The sequence below is a fragment of the Sorex araneus genome, chromosome 1 (assembly GCF_027595985.1).
Source record: "Sorex araneus isolate mSorAra2 chromosome 1, mSorAra2.pri, whole genome shotgun sequence".
NCBI lineage: Eukaryota > Metazoa > Chordata > Mammalia > Eulipotyphla > Soricidae > Sorex > Sorex araneus.
This window is the reverse complement of record NC_073302.1, coordinates 157,822,676-157,849,572: the sequence shown is the minus strand read 5'-3', so window position 1 is coordinate 157,849,572 and position 26,897 is coordinate 157,822,676. Positions and strand designations below refer to the sequence as shown.

The following is a 26,897-nucleotide window of genomic DNA, read 5'->3' as shown; positions in this document are numbered from 1 at the left end:
AGGACTCATCTGTATAGCCATGAGCTGATCATAAATCTGTTCCCCCCAAAACCCAAGACTCAGTACTGTCTAGATGAATCATAATTCTGCTTTCAATTACGGAACAATACTTGTCACATTACAGACATTAATTAGCATGCTCTCCAATTACAGTAAATAGGTGACTAGAGCAGCAAAAGCTGCTTTCTGGACAACATCCAATCAGCCAGTCTTGTCAGAAACTGGTTTCATCACTGGCTCACCTATGAACTTAGGAGCAGCTGAAGCCAATTTACAATTCCAGCCAAGCCACTGTCTTTGCTAAATAAAAACAGTTGATGACTACATTATTTTCTATAACACATCTCTTGCTGACACTTGCACTTACTTGAATTATGTGAGTTTATCTAAGGATAAATTCACAGCATATTCAAACCCCACAAATCCACCATGTGTCCAGAGTTCAACACAGTTCATTAACAAGAGCATCTGACATCGTCAAAAGGTCCAAAAAGAGGTAGAATCGCAAGCTAAAAGGTGCCAATCACCTCTTTCCATCTGCCCCCATACAACCCCTGCCTGCATCTCTATGTTCAAGAAAAATTTCTGTACCAGAAGATCCTTAGTGGCATGGACCAAGGTCAATTTTTTCCATTGTGGCTCTACAGCAAGATTACATAACGCTCAGCCTCGGTCCTTCACATCCAGCCTACACAGGAGCAGGGGGAAAGTTCAGAAGTTCGACAGCTAGTATATACAGAAGGGAGTAGCTATGTCAGGTCCATGTGAGGAAGCAAAGCCTTTATGAATATTTCACCTCATTGGTAAAAGGACCAAAAGGAAATGAGAAAAACAATGAATCTAGTATGGAAAAACATCACTCAAACTTTTAGAAAGGGCTATTCTCTCTGCATTTCCCCCACCCACATGTTTCTTATGATTACTCCTAGAGAGAAGGGCCTGAACAAGATAAAGAGAACTGAGGAGCAAGAGGCCCTTTGAAGCAAACTTTAATGATTTCCCATCTTGGCGTGCTGAAAATAGTTGCAGGAAAGCAATAAATAAGAGTGTAATTCAGAACTCTTTCAATTGGCATGTTTATTGCAGTTTGACCAATTCCAGAAAAGTTACTTTAAGTTTGAGACTTTTTGTTTCAGAGGAACCATTCTAGGCAGGTGAGAAGACAGAAAATCTCAACATCTGACCTCTCTTTAAGTTTTGGGGTATGGGGCTTGCCCATTGGGGGGTTCATAGGAGGTCCATTGTAACACTATGCAGTTATCCACCCTAACTTCTAGAACCAGTGCACTCCCCTAGAAACATAGCATTGTAGTCTACAGCTTAGCTTCAGCCCTAATTTGCAGTTGAGGGCACAGTCAGTGTTGTTCAGGGCTCTTCCTTGCTCTGAGCTCAGGAGTAGCCCCTGCTGATAATTGGAGGACTGTCTGGGGTTGTGGCATACAATCAGAACAGCACACAGGAAAGTTCCTTATCTCCCATCCTATCTCTCCAGCCTCCCAATTATAAGATTATGAAATGAAGATATAAATGGGCTCAATTTACCCATTGTTATGATTGAGAAGACTCCTAAATATCTCTTAACACTTTCCAGTCCAATGTTCCTTTTTTTGGATATTATGTACATGCCTTGATGTCAATCACAATGCCAAGTCATTGTTATTGGGCTAAAATTTTAGGGTGAGAGGACAGACAGGTCAGGAAAGGAAAGGTTTATTACGAATTTCTCAGAATTGGTAAGAATTTACCAAAGACCTTTCCAAGGCCTTACCTATAGTCAACTTTCTTTTGACACCTAACCTAAAGTGCAGGTGCCATTTTAAAAGACATTCTTAGTAACAGGAATTTAACAGGAATTTTAAATAGCACCTGGAAATACATCAATGGGCTGACAGAGAGATTCCTGAATGTTCCATGTGCTTTCACCACAACTCTGCTTTTGTATATTCACCTGAATTGGGATTACTGAACAGATACAACTGAAGGTACCACATTGATACCTATAGCAATTTCTAAAGTTACCAATAGAATCCAAAGAGCATTGCATTTCATAAATTTTATTTCACTGTAGATAAAAAGTTAAACTATAATTTGGTATATGATAAGTAAAAATATGTAAGGAATTTTTTACTTTGAAGTTTTTCTTGTAACATGTTTCCTCAGGGAGACCAAGAGTTCAAGCAATTTAGTTCCATGTAAATATACAAAAACAGTATAAGGTTTCACTATACTTAAGTAATTTCAAGTGCATCCTTTCTGTTTTCAAAAATCTTAACTAAATTTCTATGGTGACTTCCAAGATTTCAAGCTGGATTGACAAACTTTAAGACAAACAATTATGAGCCAGAGCAACATTTCTTTTGAGGCTACAAAATGATTGGCTGGGGCCAGCAATGCTTGTTCAGAGGGACAAAGCTCTCCACATAAACCCTAACAGACATGATGGGAGAACGAGTTTACCATATGACAAGCTGGAGGCCTGGCTAGGAGCCCCATAAATTCCACAATGGGAACACTCAATGCTTTTCCAAAAGAACAGAATAGACATTGTTCAAAAGGACAAGAGATTCAAGACACATTTTGGCCTCTATAATTCTTACTCAAGGGTTCTAAATAGTAGTCATAGATATACAGGAAAGAATGCAAGCGTATATGATCCCTTAGGTTGCCTTAATGCCCAAAAGTGAACATCAGGACAAGACCCAGCCTCACCATGGCACCTGAGGAGGGGCCCAGTGTCCTCAGCCCAGCCACAGCCCCAGGCTCCTAAGTCACTGCCACTCTGTGACCAAGGATAGAGCTCCAGTCAACAGACACTCAACAGCAACCACAACAGGACAGGGAGGATGGGAAGGAAAACAAAGATCTTCCCAGAAATCTCTCCACTCCCTGGGAACCTTTTATGCAACTAACATACACTGGAACATTTGCACAGCATCCTATTTCTGTAAACCTAATAATATTTTTAAACATGCTGGAGGAGGAGACACCATGGAAGAAATCTGTGTGTGGAAGCTTTCTGTAAGCGAAAATTGTGTTGCTTTTCAACAAAATCATGCCTGATTTATTTGCTTCCAACATGTCTGGTTTTCTTACACACACAAGTCAAAGACGAAGTGTGTGGCTTAGGTTTGTTTATCTCGGGGTCCAGCTCAAAATGACAGAGGTTGTCTAGGTGCAGAAATTCCTCACAAGAAATCCTTTCCTGTTTTGCCCTGGTCACCCAAAGGTACCAGACTCTACGACTCTCAGGTGGGGGCCAGTGAGGTCATGTCCCAGATGACTCACCTGAAACATCGGGTAGGTCAAGAACGTTTCCAGCATCCTCCCCTCACATGCAGGGTTGGCCTCATACTGCTTTAAGAGTTTGTCAAAATCTCTGTTTTGCTTACAATTGGCAAGCACCTGGAGGCTGTACTGGTGATTACGCACAAACTCCTGATAAATGTTCAACATGGGAAGCAAAATATCGAAGAGATCAGCTGGAAAGAAGAAAGAAACAAGGTCATTTTTCTTTGTGCTTGGTCATTTTCTCAGGTACAAGGAGAGACCGTTCATACAATGAGAATGGCAGAGCGACTTATGAGTTCCACTCAGGCACCCCAGTTCTGGGTCCCGAATGACTGATCTCATAGAATGCACCCTGGGCACCCTGGGGCTAAGCCCAACGTACTCCCAAATAAACTGACAAGTTAAGGGGAAGGTGGAAAGATAATAACTACTGAAGCAGGGCCTAAAGAGTAATAAAACAAACTCCCAAGGGCTCGTGAGGCTCATCAATAGGGAGATTTGGCTTCGGAAGAATAACATTCAAGTTATTTTACTGTACTTCAAGTCATAGAAGGATAAAAATCCTTACTCCTCTGCTGCAGGCACTCACCTAATATCAAAGTAGGCCAGTTTGCTATCCTTGCCTTCAGTCCTTGATGAAATATTTCATGAAGAAACATGATTGTTTCACTATTAAAAAAAAACAACAGAAAATGTCATTAGTGTAAATCATCTGTGTTGTTAAAGTCCTCTTTAACATAAGGACAGAGAACCGTTTTTATACCAAGGGCCATTTGGAGATATTTATAACTTTATTCATAGATCATACAATCAGGCAGATAGACATGGGCAGTAGAAAAAAGCATCATGTATATCCCACGAAGTACTAGGACCAGACCCCAGAATTTCACAGGCCTTGTATGATTTTTTTGTGCTGGACATCTCCCACCCGTGCTATCACCTTAATAAAAATATAAGACACCCTGAAGTCTCTAAACTATAAACCCAACCATAATATGTATCATTCTACTTCCCTACAGTAATTTACTTTTCAGACATTTACTTTGTGATTTTGAAAATCACAAAGAAAATCCTGTTAAGCTTCATATATTGCAAGTCAGTCAGTTCTAAATCATAGTCATTTAATCCTCTTTATCATTTATAATAAAAATGGATTTTTACTGTCAGAATGTAGCACGTCAACTGATGATCACAAAGTTAACTATGATCCTTTTATTTTCTTCAGACCTGATTCTAGATGATAACTTAGAAAAAGGTCTCTTTCATTAAAAAATGAATTTTGACAGGAGAAAGGAGGAAAAATTCCATAGTGAAGATGTGACAGAACTCTACTGTACTCACTCTTAGGAAACTCAGGACATAACTGCAAGAGTCTTTTTAAAAGAATGGAGCCAGGCTGGAGCTATAGCACAGTGGGTAGGGTGTTTCCCTTGCACATGGCCGACCTTGGTTCGATTCCCAGCACCCCCATATGGTCCCCTGAGCACTTCCAGGGGTAATTCCTGAGTGCAGAACTAGGAATAAACCTGAGCATCACTGGGTATGACCACAAAAGCAAAAAATAATAATAATAAAAATTAAAAAATAAAAATAATGGAGCCAATTCAGACTCTAAAATAAGCACTTTGAGTGAAATGGGATCTAAATTCCTATAAGGATTAAGTGTAGTTTTCAAAATCAAATAGCCTTTGCTTCCCCCTTACTAGAATTTACCTACCAGAATAAGCCTCCCAAGGTCTTTTCTAAGCAAACACATCAACACCATCAAATAAAGAAGTTCACAACAGGAGATAAATTGATTTTAAGTCAAGTCCTAGCATAAGAAACACTTGACTATTTCCAAATGTCCCATGAAACAAAGAGACACTGTTTAAAAATGATAATTTTAACTAAGCAGGATTTGCTATTAAAAGATTTTACTCAAATCAAGTGTGGTAGATATTGTAGGTCAGTCTCCCAAGCTCCATCCTTTTTGTAGCAGAATATGGGTAGCTCAAACTATTTGTCCTGTGCTCACTTATGGATAGGGTTCTAGATGCAAATTCATTTTCACTCATAAATATACTTGGTGAGACATGCAAGGTGGAAGTGGAAGAACATCTTCCTGCTGCTGAAAGTCAGTTCTAAAGAAGTTACAGTTCAGAGTCCTAAGGGCAGAGTTTAGGGACAATTTCTGAGTTCTAAAAGTTCCTGGATGGGGGCTGGAATGATAGCACAGTGGGTAGGGCGTTTGCCTTGTACGCAGCCAACCCAAGTTTGATTCCCAGCATCCCATATGGTTCCCTGAGCACCACCAGGAGTGGTTCCTGAGTGCAGAGCCAGGAGTAACCCCTGTGCATTGCCAGGTGTGACCCAAAAAGTAAAATAATAATAATGATAATTATGATAATAATAATAATAAAAGTTCCTGGAAACCAACTGCGTAGATTTGAAAGGCATCTATAGTGACAGGGGTGGTGACAGTTGTTCCGTAATCTCAGTATGGCATCTATGGTGATAGACTCTAGACCTGAGAGGCCAGGGGCAACTGTATGAATTTACTCTTATAGGCCTTTCCATGAAACTCTAAATAATGAATTCACTATATTCAGAGAAGGGGTTATCTTTCCTACATTGAAGAACAGTTGATACATCTACCATCCTATTTGGACACATGAATGGTTAGAAAACAGATGAAACACTTATGCATGTGGATAAGCAGGTTAAGTAAAAACTCTTTGCTGAAACTTAAAATAATGGATCTGACTGGAGACACAGAACACAAGTTAAGATGCTAACCTTACATGCGGTCAGCCTCAGTTCAATTCCTGACAGTGTATGATCTCCCCAATCCCCACCCCACAACCAAACAAATAGACAACAACAACAAAATAATGGGCCCGCCTAGGGCTTTAATTTCAAGGGCAAGGAAAGAAAATCTAGTTAAACAACAGCAATGACAACAAATGCCCTATGTGCGTCATGTTTCACTTCAAAGATCCATTTAGAACTTGGTGTAGTAAACAGCTGCTAATCTGCATGAGGCATAGTGTCTTGACTCTAAAATGAAATTACCATGTCAGACCTGGCCATCTCTGCTGCAGGTCACATAATGCAATGGAAACAATACCCAATGGCAACCTAAACATGTGTGTTTCAGATTTTGAGGCATCCCTTTCAAGGTACATTTCACAGTCCTGGCCTTTACTGCCCATGACAGAAATATCTTCAGAATGCTACAGATATTATCTGAGGATCAAAAGGTTCCTAAGAGCATCTCACACACTAGGTGAAACCACTGGCATCAATGTGAGAAAATAGCTGTCCTTACAACACAAAAGCCTACATTTAATATCATGCTGTTAGATTTTACTCATCACTAATCCTTTTTCATTTATCATCAAATACCTTGAGCCCTTAGCTTTCAAATCTCTGATCTCTTTTCTCCTGTCTTAATTCTTGGTAACTTCAATATGTACACAAACAACATTCCGGTATGATGACCCCTCAGGTTTTTGAACTTCTCTTTTCACAGAAACTTGTCTTCCATTGACCTTAGGCAACAATCCATTGATAGTACTCCAAGGCAGAGGTTTTCAAAGTCTGGTCTGCGGAAAAAGGTCAAACACCACTGCTCTATGTATAATCAATGTCCATAACTGCATCCTGCCCCTTCTCAATTTCAACCACACTATTCTCTAACCACCTTCTTAGTATGGTGTTTATTTATTGCCTTTAGAACTTGACCCTCAAAATTACTTTCACACACCAGGACCTGAAACTACTGGTAGTACCAATTCATTATGTACTTAAAACTCTTGCATTTTCTTTTCCTCCTCCTCCTTTCTCTCTTTCTCCCTCTCTCTCTCTCTCTCTGTCTCTTTCTCTGTCTCTCTGTCTCTGTCTCTCTCTGTCTCTGTCTCTCTCTGTCTCTGTCTCTCTGTCTCTGTCTCTCTCTCTCTCTCCCCCACTCCCTCCCTCTCTCCCTCCCTCGCGCATGTGCAGGGGCTAAAAGAAAGCATGCTTCATAATGACCCTGACTATAAAGTATAACTACTGGTCCAACATGTTAATGTTGTCATGAAGCACAACGTAGTAATTGTATAACACTTCCCTGAGTCCATTTACTCTCTGTTCTCTTTGGTCATCACTACATATCTTTTCCTCTCATCTAACTCCAACACTTCCTTTCCATTTGTCTGAAATCCTTTTACTAGTGTCTATTCCTTAATTGTCTATTCTTCCCTCTCAGACCAATCTCTTGGTTTTACAAGACTTTTGCCTTTTGCCTTTGCAAGTTAGCTTCCAGCAACTCTCACCTCCTCTTTTTTGGCATAATTTTGAATCCCATCTTAAAATATAGACTTCTGTGTTTTATCTTCTGTTTCTTTTCTCATTTATTTTGAGTGGGTGTGGGAGCTCAGGGGCTATACCCAGTGGTGGCTATTCCTGGCTTTGTGCCCAGCTGATTCTTGCTGAGCTTAGAGGACAATAAACTGTATTAGGGATAGAGTCAGGACCAGCTACATACATGAACTACCTCTCCAGCCCCTCTCTGCTTCACCTTATAGCAACATTCCTTGAAGGAGTGTTCTATACCTACTTTCTCTAATTCCACCCTCCTCCTAGATATGCTTTTCACCTTTTATCATAGTTATCAATATGCTCCAATTACTACATCCACAGTAAGCACTTAGTTATCATTTCACTTGACCTCTTCAACATTTATACCCTTTTGCCTTAGTTTCCAAGAAAATACATTCTCCTCGTTTTCCACGTACAACCCTACATGACTCGTCTACACTCTCTTTTACTGACTTGTCATCTTCTTTCTAGCCTCTAAAATGCTTAAAAGTCTCAGGGCTCAGTTCTTGTTCTGCTTCTCTCATTCATCTGTACTTCATTTATAATCTCATTCGGACTAACAACTTTAAGGTTTTGGGAAATAGCATAGGTCAGCTTCTGTTCAATATCTGGCACCACATATGGTCCCCTGAGCACTGTCAGGAGTGACCTCTAAGTACAAAACCAGGCCTAGTCCCTGCATACTGCCAGGTGTGACCCAACCCCTCTCCCCAAATAAACACAAGCTAGCTTTAAATAATACCTGTGTGCCAAAAGAGTCCACATTTATATTTCCCAACAAAGACCCCTTTTGTGAGCTTCAGATTCATATTCAACTGTTACTTACAATCTCCACTTACATGCCTCATAGCCTCTCACAGCAGGAAAATTCCAAGATGAAAAGTCCTCATCTTCTCTTCCCAAACCTGTTCTTATCTCAATCCTCTCCACTTAGTAAACAGAAATACTATCCATCTAGTTTTTATGACCCCACATCCTGCAGTCTTGCCTCTTTTTTATTCCTTCTTCTCAAAAAAATCACTTCAAACTTATCAACAAATATTACTGGTTCTATATTAAAAATGCATAAGAATCCAAACACTGAGCAAAACTCTACTACAATCATCTCTGGTTTGAATGATCACAATAGCAAGCTAATTGCCTTCCCTATTACAATCATGAAATCAGCACCACACTGATCTCCCTATAGTTGATTCTCAACAGAGAAGCCACATTAAGACTTTCAAAGCCTAAATCACATAACACCACTGTTTTTATGCTCAAAGTCCCACCAATGTCTCACCACCTCACTCAAGAGTAAAAGCAAATATCTGTATGCCTGTCATGTCTTTTACCAACACTGACAGTCCTGGGCCACTCCAGGTCAGTCTTTTGTCTACCACACTCTTCCTCCCAGAAGAAGAGGGCTAAAATGAGAGAGAGAGACAGAGAGAGAGGAAAAGTATCTGTTGTAGAGGCAGACTGGGGAGGACAGCTGGCAGGAGAGAAACTGGGGACAAAGGTGGTGGGAAATGTACACTTGAGAAGGTATGGGTGTTGAAACACTGTCTAACTGCAACCCAATCAGGAACAACTTTGCAACTGTTCGTCTCAGGGATGGTTCAGTTTGAAAAACAAAAGAAAACCAAAGGGTTTGCTTTCTTACCAACTTCATATGATTGCTCAGATTTTAATTTGACTTTGAGGTGTTCATGGACTGTGTGTATATGTGTGGAGAGAGAGATAGAGAATCTATATATACACTATGGTACCATAATGAAAACAAACTTGAATTTGGATACTCTTTAGATATTATGGAAAGAAGAAGCCCAAAATATATTTTTAAGTGAAACAGTCAAGAGTATATTAAAGTACACTGCCTTTTGTGTAGAGCAATTTGATTGGACCACATCAAAAAATACTGAGACGATGTATAGCAGGTCCTAAAATAAATCTGTTTCATCCAACATTATTTCATTATAACAGTGAGGGGAAAAACAATCCCAATTAATACTAAACAATGTTTATTCAAGGACAGACATTTATTGTATGTGATTTCACTCAAAGACTCAGAACCTATCAATAACAATGTGTGAGGTCTAACTGTGTAAGAAACTAATGAAAAATGGTGATATGTCGAGAGTGAGGAATTGGAGTTGGCAGAGATGCTTAGGAATGAGAATTAGGACTGTCTGATGTTGTCATGCTATTTTGACTTTTGAATACATATAAATACATTATGCACTCAAAAACAAATCATTAGTCTTGGGGCTATGGTTCAGTGATAGAACACATACTTTGCATGTGTGAGGCCCTGAGTTCAATTCCCAACACCACAAAAACTGTCACCATCACTGTCACTGTCATCCCGTTGCTCAATGATTTGTTAGAGCGGGCACCAGTAACATCTCTCATTGAGAGACTTATTGTTACTGTTTTTGGCATATCCAATATGCTCGGGTAGCTTGCCAGGCTCTGCCACACGGGCTCGATACTCTCGGTGGCTTGCTGGGCTCTCCGAGAGGGGCGGAGGAATCGAACTCGGGTTGGCCGGGTGAAAGGCGAACGCCCAACCGCTGTGCTATCGCTCCAGGCCACCACAAAAACAAAAACTAAAATTTTAAGAAAAACACCCAAGTTCATGATCCATTTTTCCCATTCTCTTTTTCATTATTTTATCCACAGCACACACCCAAATGTAATATAATACATACTCCACTGTTCCATCAAAATTTAAGTTTCATGAAAGAAGGAAATTTTTGTTTTGGTCACTGAAGAAGTCTCAGCAGAAAGGACACAATTGAGCAAATAAATGTACCAGAGAGGCTCAAGTCCTCCATTTATCCTGTCTTCCTAAAACACTTTCATATAACCATAAAAATGGCATGTAAAGACCTATTAATCATCGCATGTATTTCATTTATGAGGCTGATTATTTTCCCAATATACACACATACACACAATTAAAAGAAAATACATGTGAAATAGAGAAGAATATCAGAAATGTAGATGCCAAGATTCAAAATAAAAATACACAAATTTGGGCTAATCAGAACCCCACAAATGATAATGTTTTTTTTTTTTCAGAATCACGCACTCCTGAAGGTGAATTCATAACACCTACTCTCATAAGAGTTAAGGCAAACTCGTGTTAGATTGCAGGCCGGTTAGCCAATATGATTTGCTGGCAGAGGGAAAAATGAAAAGTGGAAGTTTTGTAACCACCCAAAATTCTGGAAGCAATCATTTGCAATTATTTGTATATAACTCCAAGAAAGTTTCTTTGCATTTGCAGACTTTGATTTCTTTGTAACCCTCAACTAGAAACATTTTGTGTCACAACTTTTATTCAGTAAGTAAAACTTTAGTATTTTTTTAAAATACAAAACTTTCTTTAGGAACTACAAATGGGTTATTTACATGAGTCTGACTTAGTCGAGACAAACCTGTTAAGGGGTTGAAGCAACAGCTCAGTGGGTAGGGCATCTGTCTTGCATGATGCTGACCTAGGTTCGATGCCTGGCATCCTATATAGTCCCCTGAGCACTGCCAGGAGTAATTCATGAGTGCAGAGCCAGGAGTAACCCCTCAGCATCACCAGGTGTGACCGGAAAACCAAAAAAAAAAATAAAAAATAAAAAGACAAACCTGTTGAGAAAAATGCTGCTGACGTCATCGTGGCTGATGGGCGGCTTCTTGGAGCTGGCCGCCATGCGCAGGGGTCGGAGGAAGCCATTGACCAGGATGTAGAGCTGGTGCACATACTCAGACTCAGCTTCAACCATGGTGAACACAATCTGGTTTCTCTTTCTCATACTCTCAGCATGAGGAGAACAAATGTAATCCTGCACGATGGTCTTCCATTTCCTTCTGCACAACCATCCTCGCATGAAGCTTTGAACCTACAGAACAAAAGCAAACAAAACAGTTAAATGAGATTTGAGACTTCTTTGCTTCCTATCTCGTGCCAGGAGTTCAACTAGGGGCGCCTTACTGCTTGCACAATCTCTCTGGCTTTTTCAGTGCTGCACTCCCAGACCCAGCACTACAACAAGAAATGGTATTTTCCATATGCCAGAATAAGAAGATCATTTAAAAATAAGCTTTTTGAAACTTCACAACTTTTCTCCATATCTTAACCTCTAGGTATGCCTATATGAATGCTGGAATATAACTATATGGACCAGTTATTAACATTTCAAGAAACGAATAAAACAGAAGACAATTATTTAACAACATAAAATCTTATTTCAAAAAATGTAATGATAGTGAAAAGAAACACATCATAACATACCATTTGGAGAAGGGACCACTAAGTCAATGATGGTTGGAGGGATCGCTCGGGATGGGAGATGTGTGCTGAAAGTAGACTAAGGACCAAACATGATGGCTTCTCAGTATCTGTATTGCAAACCATAATGCCCCAAAGGGGAGAGAGTGTAAGAAGGAAGGTGCCTGCCACAGAGGCAGGGGTTAGGGTGGGGTGGGTGGTAGAGGAGTGGGAGGGATACTAGGAACACTGTAGTGGAAAATACGCACTAGTGGAGGGGTAGGTGTTCGATCATTGTATTACTGGAAGTTAATCGTGAAAGTTTCGTAACTGTATTTCATGGTGATTCAATTAAAAAATATTTTTTAATACCATCTTGGGCTGGAGCGATAGCACAGCGGGTAGAGTGTTTGCCTTGCACATGGCCAACCCGGGTTCGATTCCTCCACCCCTTTTGGAGAGCTCAGCAAGCTACTGAGAGTATCTCACCCACATGGCAGAGCCTGGCAAGCTGCCTGTGGAATATTTGATACTTCAAAAACAGTAACAACAGTCTCACAATGGAGACGTTACTGTGCCCACTCGAGCAAATCAATGAGAAATGGGATGACAGTGACAGTGACAGTGTAATACCATCCTGACCATTTCTAAATGAATGGAGTGTTATATATGGGAACTATTGTACAATAGACCTCTGGAAATTCTTTGTCTTGCAAAATTAAACTCTGCATCCATTAAACAGCAACTGACTATTTCCATCTTCCCACAGCCACAAGTAATCACCATTCTACTTTCTGTCTCTATGAATCTGATGACTTTAGTTACTTCATCTTAGTGGAACATACAGCATGTCTTTTTGTTAGAAGCTTATTTAATTTAGTATAATTTCCTCAAGCTTCTGCCACAGAAACATGAATCATATATGCCAGGATTTCTTTGTTTTTAAGGCAGAAAATTATTTCATTGTACTGTATTCCAATATATGGCTGAACCATGTTTTGTTCATGTATCCATCTTTCTCTTTCTTTCTCTTTCTCTCTCTTCTCCCTCCCTTGCCCTCTTGCTCCCTTCCTCCCTTTCTCTTTCTTTCTTTCTTTCTCTGCCTCTATTTCTTTATCTGTTTTTTCTTTCTTCTTTCTTTCCCTCTCTATTTTTCTCCCTCCTTCCTTCCCTCCCTCCTTCCCTCCCTTCCTTCCTTCCTTCCCTCCCTCCCTCCCTCCCTCCCTCCCTCCCTCCCCTCCCTCCCTCCCTCCCTCCCTCCCTCCTCCCTCCCTCCCCTCCCTCCCTCCCTCCCTCCCTTCCCTCCCTCCCTTCCCTCCCTCCCTCCCTCCCTCCCTCCTTCCTTCCTTCCTTCCTTCCTTCCTTCCTTCCTTCCTTCCTTCCTTCCTTCCTTCCTTCCTTCCTTCCTTCCTTCCTTCCTTCCTTCCTTCCTTCCTTCTTTCTTTGTTTCTTTGGGTGAGGAGGTTGGCCACACCTGGTGGTGCTCAGGGATTACTCTTGGCTCTGAGTTCAGGGAATCCTAAAGGAGCTCATAGGACCACTTGGAGTCCTCAGATCAACCTGGGATGGCCACATACACGGATAAAAACACTACCTACTGTACAATCTCTCCAGCCCCAACCATCTGTCAATTTTTCTCGCACCATACTCATATTTCACTCACCATTCACTATATGTTTCCATAGATTGAAATTTAAGCTCCTTGAAGGCAGGGTTTTTTTTCTTTGTTTCGAATAAAGGCATTTTTATTATTTCTGCCTCTTGCCTTCTGAAAATTATGCAACAATTAACTTGGGAATGATATGTCTCAAGAGCATGATATCAATTTCTTTGGTGATAGGTATGAATGCAAAGTTGCTAGATCATAGAATAGTTTCATTTTTAGTTGTTGAAGGAACCACAATACTATTTTTTATAACAGCTGAATCATTGTATAACTTCAGCAACAGAACCCAAGAATCCAGTTTATCTGCTTGCTCATCAACACTGGTATTTTCTTTTTTTCAGTAGCAGGCGGTCATCTCAATGAGTGTGAGGTGATAGCATATTGTGCTTTTGATAATTTTCTGATTTTTATTGATGATGAAAAATTTTTAAATGTGTATATTGTTTCTCCAAATACGGTATATAAGTAGTAATTTACAAATCACTCTTTGGAGGAGTACCAAGTCTTTAGGCCATTTTAAAATCAGGCTATGTTTGGTTAATTTGGTTTGGTTCCATTTGGGGGCTATACTTGGCAGTACTCATAGAATTACTCCTGACTCTGTGCTCAGAAATCACTTCCAGTAGTGCGTGGAGGACTATGTTGTACCTGGGATCAAACCCAGACCTCCTGCATGCAAAGCATGCACCCAGCTCATCATATATCTTAAACTATAACTTTTAGGCATTTCTAAAAAAACTGTAATTTTTATTTAGCTTAAACAATAACTTTTAGTCATCCACTCATCACATCTTTTATTTCATGGATGAATAAATGAAATCTCTTGATCCACAACAAAATTGCAATAAACTCTAAAGTTGGATGTAGTGTTCTTTCATCTGTTTTATGTTAACTCTGACTCTCTCTCCTGGTAAGATGATCAAAACCCACATTAAAACAACCTGTAGATTATTTTGTGAAAAGAAACATAGACTATAATTAAAACAACCAATTTTATAAAAAGTGATAGATGCTAAAATTGATTTAAATTCTCAGGTTATGATTTTGAAAAATAGCGGTATTTCTGAGAAAGTGCACTTAGCAGTGTATGTTAAGCAACAAATATAGAACATGCTTTAAATGTCTAGGTAAATGCTGAGTGCTGAGTTGATAGGACAGGCACACAACACATACACACAAACACACACACACACAAAACAATCATTAACCCACAGACTCTGCCACTATTCTTTGGATGATCTTAAACTCTGACTCGTCATTGCCTGACCAATAAAACGAGATTTTTCTAATACTAAAACCTCCCTAGATTTAATTTTTTATATAGTACTTTATTAGGACTTTTTCTGCTGGGGACATTGGTGGTGGAAAATGTGCACTGGTGGAGAGATGGGTGTTCAATCATTGTATGACTGAAACTCAAACATGAAAGCTGTGTAATTCTATCCCACAGTGATTCAATAAAAGAAAAAAGATGCTTGCCTTGTATGTGGCTGGCACTGCTTGCTTCCATCCCAACAGCCCATATAGTTTCCTGAGCAGCACCAGGAGTGATGCCTGAGCACAGCTGGGTGTGTCCCAAACCAATCTCCACTCCCATCCCACCATACTCCAAAAGGAGGTAAGAGAAAAATAAGTAGAAAAAAATTTAAATGCAAAAGGTATTTATTAATATTCTTCCATCTAACCTAAGTATCTCCAGAAATCAAGTTAATTCAATTTTGTGTTAAATTAACCTACATGTAACAGCTTATTATTGAAGGAATGACAATTGTATTTATCTTGTAGCACATTAACATAAACCAAATTCACTTAGAATATTTTAATTCTAAGAAAGGAATGGTTTCTTTTTTTTTTTTAAACTTGAAAGGCAAATGGGCCTGCTCTGTGTGCAGGATGCCTGGCCCCAATCCCTGCCCACCCTCAGAAGCTGCCACCGAGAAACGCGCAGGGAGCTTCCCGGAGCTCTCCCAGGTGTGCCCTTCCTCAAAAGCAAACAAACTGAATCTACGCCCTAAGAATAAAAATTCTGAGCAGAATTTTTATTTATTTATTTAGCAGAATTTTTGTTGCAACTAAAAGGGAATACAAAAACTTCACACATACAGAAGATCTTAAAAGAATTAAGAAGTTTAAGAAGAAAGATTTGGGGTCAGAGGGAAACCCAGGTTCAATTCCCAACACAACTTCTGGTCCCCCGAGTCCCACGAGGAGTGATTCCTGAGTGCAGAGCCAGGAGGGAGCCCTGGGCATAGCCAGATGTGGCCCAAAAACAAAAACAAAAAACAAACAAAAAAATGATTTGAAGACACATATCCAAGAAAGCTCAATAAATGTGAAGCTTTTCAGGTAATAATAAACCTGCATAAGTGCATGATGTAAGACAAGATTATGAAACTTGAAAATGAGATGGCATAAATCGAGCTCAGCAGACCAGCGTGAGTGCCAGTGTCTGGTTCACTGCAAATATCAGACAGTTATAAATGGTCCCAAAATGAAAAGATCATCAAATTATGTGGAGGTTAATCAAGTAAGAAACAATGGCAACAAGACAAAACAAAAAATCTGAGCACCTGTTTTGGTTTACTCAATCTTCTCACATAGTAGAGAAAAAAATGCTAAATAGCATTGGAGATTAATTGGGCTAAAGAAATAGCACAACATGTAATGAAATTCCTTGCAAGTAACTGATCCTGGTTCATTCCCCAGAACCACAAATTCCCAACATCACCAGGAATGACCCTTGTGCACAGATCCAAGAGAAAATCCTGAGCACTGTCAGGTATGGGGACAATGCCCCACCTCAGTTAAATGAAGCCTCAACACCTGGGGATTTGGGTCCCAGCAGACGAGCACATTCTTCTCATATGTTAGGCAGGCAGGTAGGCAGACAAAAAAAAGAGAGAGGAGAAAGAGAGAGAGGAAGAGAAAGAGAAAGAGAGAAAGTAAGGGAGAAAGAAATGGAATGAAGGAAGGAAGGAAGGAAGGAAGGAAGGAAGGAAGGAAGGAAGGAAGGAAGGAAGGAAGGAAGGAAGGAAGGAAGGGAGGGAGGGAGGGAGGGAGGGAGGGAGGGAGGGAGGGAGGGAGGGAGGGAAGGAAAGGAAAGGAAAGGAAAGGAAAGGAAAGGAAAGGAAAGGAAAGGAAAGGAAAGGAAAGGAAAGGAAAGGAAAGGAAAGGAAAGGAAAGGAAAGGAAAGGAAAAAGAGCAAGAAAGGAAGAAAGAGGAAAGAAGAAAGAAAAAGAAAAAGAGCAAGCAAGAGAGAAAGAGACTCCAATTATGAAAGTAGCATAAAATCAAAAGGTTCAACAACATCAATTAGCTCAGTGAAGAACACTCTTATCTTCAAGTCTAATTTTGGCATCCTTCCCACCGTGTCCAAACGGGGATTCCCCAGGATTAAAAAAAAATCAAGCTAAAACTTCCCCAAAGCTGGAAATCCCTCAGTTTTCTTACCTTTTTAATCTTTTTGATGTCTGGATCCTCATCCTCTTGATTGCTTTGGTAAGGTCGCATTCGTGCCTTGGTTTTATTAAGAGCGATGATCTAGAACCAAAAATGGGTCCATTTCATAATCTGAAGCAGATTAGATCATAGTCATGGCCCAAAGGAAACTATACATTCAATGTAGCTATGAGATCCTCAGGAAACATCAGCACCATCGAGTAAAGGAAACATTCAAAACATTCCATTTTTATGCACTTCTCTTCCTTTGAAGCTGAGGCAGGGGAGCATGAACTTAACACCCAGTCTGTTTAGCAATACTACTAAGTCAAACACTATACAAAGAGAGAACTGGGTGAGTAGGGATCGAGCAATAGTACAGCAGGTAGGACACTTGTCTTGCACAGAGCAGATCCAGGTTCGATCCCCAACATCCTTTCTGGTTCCCCAAGCACCTCCGGTAGTAATTCCTAAGCACAGACACACGAGTAAGCCCTGAGCATGGCTGGGTGTGTTCTTTCCAAAAATTACTGGGTGAAGAAAACATTAGCCCTAAACCTAGCCCTGGCTGCCAGTGAGGACCAGGTCAAGCTTGTCTCTGGAGCCTAGTGACATACCAACCACCTTGCTGAAAAGTACGGAATGTCCTCAGTGAACTCAGCTCAAAGCTGTCAATTCTTATGAGCAGCCACTGGTTGTCCAGTACTGTGGACTCTGGGAGAACAGTAACTGCCAATTTAGAACCCAGAAACCCTGGGGTTCATCCAAGCTAGCCAAGAAAACAACAACAACAAAAAGGGTTGGAGGAGGATTGAAACTGGCATCTCTGTATCTCCAATTCTCCAATTTTGTGACCTCTAAAGGGATGAAAGAATGACAGTCAAAAACAAACAGCCTCAGAGCCAGGGATTTAGCTTAGTGGTAGGGCATTTGTACTGCATATATGAGGCCCTAAGTTCCAGCCCCAGCACAAGATGGCCCTGCAACTACACAAGTAATAAGACTCACTGGACCACCCGTGGTAAGAACCTATTTACCAACACACTTAAGCACACGCTTAAAAAGCTAAAGAAAGGGGTCATGATTGCCCCTCTGCCTTGTCTATGCTTTTTGTCCCCGGCACCAAATACATTTGTCTTCCACTTGCTGGTAGAGAAGTGAGAAAATAAAAGAGTAGGGAACAAATTATGGTTCCTGTCAAGAGACCACACAAGACATACCTGCCACTGATCACTTTTTAGCTGCAATCTATATTCAGACTGAAATAGAACGTAGTGAAGACAGATCAGCACATACAAACAAATATCGGGGAACATCACTTGGTGCTGAGTTTTTCTCATGGAGTAAATGCCAACCTCTTTCACTGAGCAGACAAGCATCTGCTCAGACTTACTGAGGCAAAGGAAGAACACAATAATTTTGTGTTAAATTACAGTGCCTGATATAGTCTTTTAAAATGCAGGTTTGTTGAGTTTTCTGTTGTTGTTTTCACCAGACCAGATTTCAGGGGTGAATCTGGAGCAGTTAACACTAATGATACAGTGAACATAGTCTACAACTCATCATCACCAGAGAAGCCTGGAGATGTCAGTTAGAGCCAGCTTCTACCCCAGCTCTGTCCACCAGAGTGATGGATGCAGGCTGCAGTAGGTGGAACCCCTCAAACATATTCACAGAAACAATCTAAAAGGAGGTTTTGAGGAAACAAAGAAGAAGATGTCTGGAGCTAGGGCGATAATACAGCAGGTAGGGCATTTGCCTTGCACGCGGCCAACACAGGTTCAATTCCCAGCATCCCATATGGTCCCCCGAGCATCGCCAGGAGTAGTTCCTGAGTGCATGAGTCAGTAACCCTTGTGCAATGCTTGGTGTGGATTCAAAAGCAAAAAAAGAAGAAGAAAGAAGGAAGAAGGAGGAGGAGGAGGAGGAGGAGGAGGAGGAGGAGGAGGAGGAGGAGGAGGAGGAGGAGGAGGAGGAGGAGAAGGAGAAGGAGAAGAAGAATAAGGAGAAGAAGAAGGAGAAGAAGAAGAAGGAGAAGAAGAAGAAGAAGAAGAAGAAGAAGAAGAAGAAGAAGAAGAAGAAAGAGAGAAAGAAAGAAAGAAAGAAAGAAAGAAAGAAAGAAAGAAAGAAAGAAAGAAAGAAAGAAAGAAAGAAAGAAAGAAAGAAAGAAAGAAAGAGAGAGAGAGAGAAAAAGAAAGAAAGAAAGAAAGAAAGAAAGAAAGAAAGAAAGAAAGAAAGAAAGAAAGAAAGAAAGAAAGAAAGGAAGGAAGGAAGGAAGGAAGGAAGGAAGGAAGGAAGGAAGGAAGGAAGGAAGGAAGGAAGGAAGGAAGGAAGGAAGGTCCAACAGCAGCAAAGGTGACAAAAACTCACAAATGAAGCTGAGGGGCCTGCTTTGTTTCTGTAAGCAACAATATTGGTACTAGTAGCTATCATCCTGCCCAGTCTTGTGCTTGAAGCAAGAAGATACTTGATGCATCTCTTGTGAGAAAAAGGGGAGCAAGTCTCTGTATTGTCCTTCAATTCCTGTTTCCATGAGAAATAACAGGATGGCGAGGAAAGGCACACTCAGGTCTCTGCAGAGACAGAGCTGCCTGGGTGAGGAGAAGGACCGGGGCAACCAGCATGACCACCACACCAGCTCTCACATGGAATCAGTATCCTCCTCCAAGAGAGCACTTCTAAAACTTTTCACTTGTGACCACTTTTTGCCTGAAAAATGTTCACACAACGTGGGTACATAAAATAGGCATTTAAGCCAAACATTTACTGATAGTAGATCACACATTTATTTTAAAGCAATTTTCATAACCCCCTCCCCCCACCAACACACACACCATTCATTTACTCATATAGAGTTTCAGTGCACATTTCATAAGCTTGGATCTAGAGGGGCGGGGCTGAGAAGTGAATGTATGGGTACAAAGGCAACACAGGAGAATCAGGAATTTCAATTTCAGAAAAGACCTGCCCCCAGGAAATGTGTTATACCTTCCCTGAAAAACACTTTCAAGAGGTGAGAAAGGTTATGCTCCATAGATGTAGAAAGTCTCTCTGATTTCTTCTGGCCTATCCCTAGCTTTCAGACAGACTCACATTGTCATAACTGTAAGTGTCAAGTTGAAAATCCATATAGTTCCATAATTCATTGACTAATCAAATTCAGAATAGCAGAAACACAAAGGGTTAACAAACATAATATCCTGATATCTTGTGGTAATATATTTACCTAATCCTAACAGAGACATTAGATTCGTTTCTAGTACACATCAGTACCTAGGCCATATGGCTGAGAGAGGTATTAAAGGTTTGCTCTGATAAGCTTTATATAACGGTAAGGAGATAATAATAAAAGTGAAACAATGAGCAGGAATTCTCCATTGAGAAATACCTCAGATTTAAGTCTTTCGATTTCTGTGTCTTGATCTTCCAGTTGATGCCGGAGTTGGTTAGCTGCAATTTTTTCTGTCTCTACGATCTGAACTAGATGGATGTACTTCTGCATTAAAACTTCCCTTTCAATCAAAATGTCTGCATAACTAGAGAGAAAATCACACAGTTAGTCATGAAGATGTTGCTCTATTACAGTTCCATCTAGAATAGCAAATATTACATTTATACTAAAAGCCATGAACACAGATTGTTTGGCTAACTCTATGTAAATATTAACTTACATCTTCAACTATACAGAACTTACATCATTATCATTTTTATAGCTCCTTTACTGAGAGTTCAGTGAATGATGACTGTCATCTATAATTTTATCATAAGTGAAAAAAACTGGAAAGAAGATATATTGGGTTTGGGTAACTAGAAAGAAATATGTTGTTTTATAAAGAATTTAGCGAATTTAGGACTAGAAGGATAGCTCAGGGACTAAAGTGCTTACTTTGCATCCCATTAACACAGGTTGGTATCCCCAAACCACATATGGTTCCCCAAACACCACGAGGAGTCATTCTTAAGCACATTGCCAAGAATAGCCCCTAAGCACTACAAGGCATGCCTGCACCCCAAATAAAGGGGGAGGGCAGGAAGGAGAAAGAAGAGATTAAGTGCATCCCTTTTAACAAAGAAACAATTCTTTGAATGGATAGCGCACCCCCAGTTCTCAAGGATGATCTTCAAAATATTTCACTCATTAGCTAGTAAGGGGCTGGAGCGATAGCACAGCAGTAGGGCAGTCGTCTTTCACGCGTCCAACCCATGTTTGATTCCTCCGCCCCTCTCGGAGAGCCCGGCAAGCTACCGAGAGTATCGCGCCTGCATGGCAGAGCTGGTAAGCTACCCATGACGTATTGGATATGCCAAAAACAGTAACAATAAGTCTCTCAATGAGAGACGTTACTGGTGCCTGCTAGAACAAATCAATGAGCAACGGGATGACAGTGATAGTGACGGTGACAACTAGTAAGATCAGATTTTCCACCAAGAAAAATGAATTAGTGACCATCAGAACAGCTACTGGCCAGAAAAAGCCAGTGATCACTTGTCCAGTCTGACTCTCCTAAGACTGTGAGGCAACTGACTACTTCCTTTCTAAAAGCAAAAGAAGCAAAACATTAATTCCAGATATGTATAGATTCCTGATGTCCTAATCCCAGCAGGCTAATCTGTGCCTTTGACTAAGAGTGATAAAGGCAAAATTCTCTCTTGGAGATTTATTGTTTATGCCATTCTGAATCACCTGGGCTTTTGCTGCCAGACCTTTTTTGCACTAGTCAGGGTGGTAAAATGTGTTTCTTCAATAATAGAATCTTTCTCAAACAGTAAAATAATAGTAGTGGTTAATAGCAGTTACTATTAACAGTTAACATGATACTATGCTAAATGTCAAGGATATACCACTCATCTAGACCAATTCAGCAGCCCGGTGAAATAAGCTTTATCATTCCAATTGTACAGAGGGAGAATTTGATACTCCCACAGAGGTTCACACAAGCTGGTAGGTGACACGGCTGGAATTCAAATGAACACCTCTTTGACCTGAAGTGCATGGTCTTAACCACCAGCTGAACTGTTTAAATCCAACATGCTGGATTTAAATAGAAATCTTGTGGCTAACATATGTTGAGGTATCTGCCTGATCTTCCACTCACTGGGAACATGGGCCAAAACAGCCATGTTTATGCTACGAAATCTGATTAGATTAAATTGATCAGAACAGAGAAAACGGGCCCAGGCTAACCAAATTAAATTCTTCCTCCTTAGAATCTGGGATTGCGTCTATAAATGTGGAAGTTTAGACTGTCATTATTGGGTAGCCATGTTTGGCCATATCCACATCAAATTAAACAGAGTCTCCTGAGAGAAAAATATAATAAGACAATTTTCCAGAAGAAAAAGAGACAAGAACAATAGGAAGAAGAGCAGCATGAACGTGAGGAAACAAAGACAAGGAAGTGTGTGATTATATAATGAGTGCTTAGACACAGAGATGAGAAGCTGACCGAAAAGAACAGAATAAATTCTAAAAAGAAAGGTCCAGAAACATAGTACAGGAGTTAAGGAATTTGCCTTGCCTGCAACCAGCCCAAATTAACAACCTAAAGGAAGATTCCAGTGACCCCGAAAGTCCTGCTTCCTCTTCTAATGTCATACACACCTGAGTCCACCACACCACGTCCTGACTGATTCTGACATTATCGACTTTTTCGCTAAAGCCAAACTGGACTTCGTGCAATCAATAATGGACTGTCTCTATATAAAGCATATCCCTTGGATAACTGTGTCATGACTAAAACTGAGAAATTCGAGAAAGTATTGAGTAGCTCTCAGGAGTACCATGGGCATGATCATCATGCACACACATAGGAAACTATGCGGATGACTGCTTGGTACTGAGAGCAACTCAGCACAAATGTCACATCATGGCCACTACTGACCAGGACCTTAAACAAAGGCTTCAGAAGATCCCTGAAGTCCTCATCATGCACATTTCTAATTATGAAACAACACTGAACAGAGATGCCAGGTAATTATGAAGCCCCTTGGCTCTAGTTTGTTTGTTTGTCGAAGGTAGGGGAACCCACACCTAACTGGTGTTCAGGGATTACTACTGGTTCTGTACTCAAGGATCACTCCCAGCATCCTGGCATATGTGATGCTGTGGACGGATTCTGAATCGGTCACATACAAGGTGAATGCCCTACCCACTATACTATCTCTCTGGCCTCTCAGTTCTAATTCTTACAGGATAAAGTTTCACATCTTTCTCCAGCTTTCTCTGTTGCTGCTTCACTAACATCGTCTTTCATGTCTATAAATTGTATTCCACTCACCCATTTGCTTGCTCTTATGAACTGAAAATGTTTACATGCACTCACTTTTTGAAGTTGCTTTGAAAGTGATAATGGTGTCATTGCAAGTTTCATTGCATCTTTTTAAAAATCAGATAATTGCTCACATTAGAAATGGAAAAAGAAAATCTGAGACAGGAAGTAATGACTAGCATGTATTTTTGCTTCTGATTCTTGCCCTCATATTATCTGGATATAATTTTTTCACCTTGATTTCAGTGAAATATTGCAGGCTGTGTCTGAAAACAAAAATTCCCTTTTAATTTAAACTAGTGTGAAATAGGTGAAATAGAGTTTTTATGACTTGGAAGTTCAAGACTGCATTATAGAAGACTATTCTAAAATCACGATTTCGGTTCAATCATCTCAACATCCTCAGCACTTACATCATGTTTGTTGCTGGTGTTAGAAGAAAACAAGTGCCAGCAATATTTTTAAGCCACTTGTTCTAAGAAATTACCCTAAGAGAGTAAAAAGAAAATCTGTGCAAGTTTAAATGAGAGGAAAGAAAAAAGGAAAGGAAAAAATAATAGCAAAGTCCCCATAGAAAGAGGCCTTAGGGAACATTCAAAGGAAAGTAACTATAATAAACATTATAATTATTAATCAAGAGAAGTAATTATAATAAACATTCTTCTCTTTCTCATCAATTTTATTAGAAATGTGACAAATTTATTACAAATATTTTATTTTTTTATTTAAAATATTTTAATCAGCAGAGTGTTTTATTTTCTCTTATTAAAAGAAAAAGTGTTCAGGGTATACAGTCAAGTGCATGCCTACACCTTAGCATATCGGCCACCCTTCATTTCATTGTTTTCTGTTTAAAGAATTAACCATAGCAGTATGAAAAGACACAAAAACATGTTATTAATGTACCAGAAGTTTTATGAAATCCCATAAAAAAGAAAACCCAGTAGAATCAGAGCAGAGGAAGATCTAAGGAGAGGAAATCATACTAGCCCACATCCCCCATGAGCATGAGTGACAGAAAAGCTCAGAACTCAGAATCCGCAAACAAAGAAAGGGGGAGGCAATTTTGTGTAAAAGTTGCCTTCAGGGATAGTACAGAGGTTTAGACACTTGCCTTGCATGAAGTAGCCCCTGATTTGATCCTCAGTACCACATACAATCCTCCAAGCATCTCTAGGACTAAGCCCTGGACACTTCGACAGTGGCGTAAATACACCCCACCCCAAAAGAGTGCCTTCAGGACATTTGGAAATTAGGTTATTTTCCTTTTCACTGCCCCCCCAAAGTAAAAGCAGGAATGGCAGAACAGGCAGCATGGCATGCCCAAGGTGACAGTCTTAAGACCTGGAGAAAAAGGGCTCCTCCAAAGGAAATTAGGCTCAGACAGAAGGCGCTTGGCTTTGCAGCCAAAGGAGTGCAGGGGAGGGAGAACCGAGAAACAAAGAGGCAAAAAGGATGGACTGAAATACACTGCATGACTTTTTCTATGGTGTAAAACACACATGTTTAGTTACAGTTCTGGGAATCAGGAGTCCAGCTCGGGCTTGGTAGATAGCAGCTTGGGATCTCACAAAGCTACTATCATCAGGTGTTTTTCAGACACATTCTCCTCTGGAGGTCAGGATGGAAGAGAGTCCACTTCCAAACCCCTCGGGCTCTTGGAAAAGAAGAACCGGATAACTTCAAAAAGAGTTCTTAAATGTAGAAAGCAATCATTCAAACTCTACAGGTCAATGGATGTACATGGATTAAAACCAAGCTGGGTGGATGGAGATATCAAAAATACTGAACAAAAATACAAAAAGAAAATTGAGCAATGAGCAATGGGGAGAGTACAGAGACAAAAGATCAAGTGTCTATCTTAAGTAAGCTCCAACAGGGAAAAATATGTCTTGATGGGGATGAAATCAACAAGAAGTGGAAAAAAATCACTGTATCATTGTGATTTCTAAGAAATTATGTATGTGGTTATTCAGGTGATTAAAATACATTTTACTGGCAGTTTGTCTCACACTTCGTCAAAAGCCTTGGAATTTCCTGAGTGTTGTGAGAGATAAAGGTGCATCTCCTTATGTCAGCTAAGGAACTTTTGGGAAACACCTGAGAACTAGGTCTGGTTGCCAGGGCAACCAACACGAATAGAGAGTATAACTTTTATTTCCATCTCCCTAACCTGTAGGAAGGAATGGCTGGATGTTCAGTTGCCAACTGCCATTATGCTCATTAATCCTGCCTAAGTAAAAAACTCTTCATGAAGGGATAAGGGGAACAAGAAGAGAGGGCTTCAGAGAGCTTTCAGGTCAGTGCGCATGTGGCAATCTGGAGAAGAATGCATGCCTCTTGAGGGCATAGAAACTCTGCCTATTCCCCACATCTTGCTTTATATTGCTCCCCATCTTGCTGCTCACTCATACTTTTTAGTCTTATTTGTGAAAAACAGACGACAAATGGGTTTTTTGACCCTCTAGGCCACTGTGTTCTATGTGCCATTCTTGCAAATGAATCAGATCTGAAGAGGGGTTCAAAGAAACCCTTGGTCTCTAAAGATAAAGACACTTTCAAGAAACAGTGAGGCATTTGAGACATATACTATCCCAAGCCCTTATCCTGTGGATCCGATGCTTCAGTGTCAGAAATGTGTGTTGGTGAGGGTGTGTCTCCACAGATCCAGTGGAACTGAGTCCAGAAACTCAACACCAAACCCTCCCTGAACTGAACAAGGTACAGTTTAAATGGAAAGGTTCCCTAAGAGCCACAGGAAATAAATGAAAATATTTCATGCCCTGCAATATCCTGATACAGTGTCAGAAACTCTAAGGATAGAGAAAGCCATGAGAGCTTTCGAGAAGGAACCAAAGGTTATCTAAAGAAAGTGAACTCAAGCTGACTTACTCCTCATCTGCATGCCAGGCACTGGAACTCTAGATCTCAATAAACTGAAGTAGAAATATTTTGAACCTAAATAAGAACATCTAGGCAACCCATTAACTGACCAAGTAGAAATTTCAGACAAAAACAGTTTGCTAAACAGAGATAAAATTATCACAAGGCTCTCTAACCAAACAAACAGAAAACAAAGACTATAAGAATACCAGCCAGAGGAAGAAAAGGAAGCCAGGACCCAATCATACACTACTGCTTCATGCAAGACTTCCCTCCAGGGAGCAAATATTTTATTGCATATGAGGACCTTTAATTTTGATGCTTCGGTGCATAGTATTTGTATAACCATGATGTAAATGCCCTCTTTCTCCCCCGATGTTCAGGATCAACAACTCAGTTTAGACAACAAAAACTAAAGGTTTTAAATGTGCACTGGTGGAGGGATAGATATTTGATCATTGTATGACCGTAACTCAAACACGAAAGCTTGTAACTATCTCACGATGATTCAATAAAATTTAAAAAAGAAGATAATAAATACTAATGAAAGTAATAAAAACTCATATTAGAGGAGAGAAAAAAATCATAAAAAAACACATTAAATAGGGCTGCAGAGCTAGCTCTAGGGATGAGTGTATGTTTTGCATGCTGGGTTAAATCCCCTGTAAACCACCGAGCACAGAGACAGGAGTAGCTCTATGCATACCAGGTGGGGACAAACTCCTTCCCCCTTCCAAAAATACACACAAACAAAAACTAC

At 40.2% G+C, this 26,897-nt stretch overlaps 1 protein-coding gene across 1 annotated transcript in view; it reads right to left on the bottom strand.

Annotated features, from left to right (window-relative positions):
- RASGRF2 (Ras protein specific guanine nucleotide releasing factor 2) overlaps positions 1-26,897 on the bottom strand; it is a 265,637-nt gene that overhangs the window by 146,002 nt on the left and 92,738 nt on the right. The window contains exons 3-7 of the mRNA XM_004613156.2: positions 20,374-20,521; positions 16,998-17,087; positions 11,260-11,513; positions 3,878-3,957; positions 3,286-3,479 (exon numbers count right to left, since the gene is read on the bottom strand). Of these exons, the coding sequence (XP_004613213.2) occupies positions 3,286-3,479; positions 3,878-3,957; positions 11,260-11,513; positions 16,998-17,087; positions 20,374-20,521 (766 nt within the window). The remainder of the gene's footprint in view (positions 1-3,285; positions 3,480-3,877; positions 3,958-11,259; positions 11,514-16,997; positions 17,088-20,373; positions 20,522-26,897) is intronic.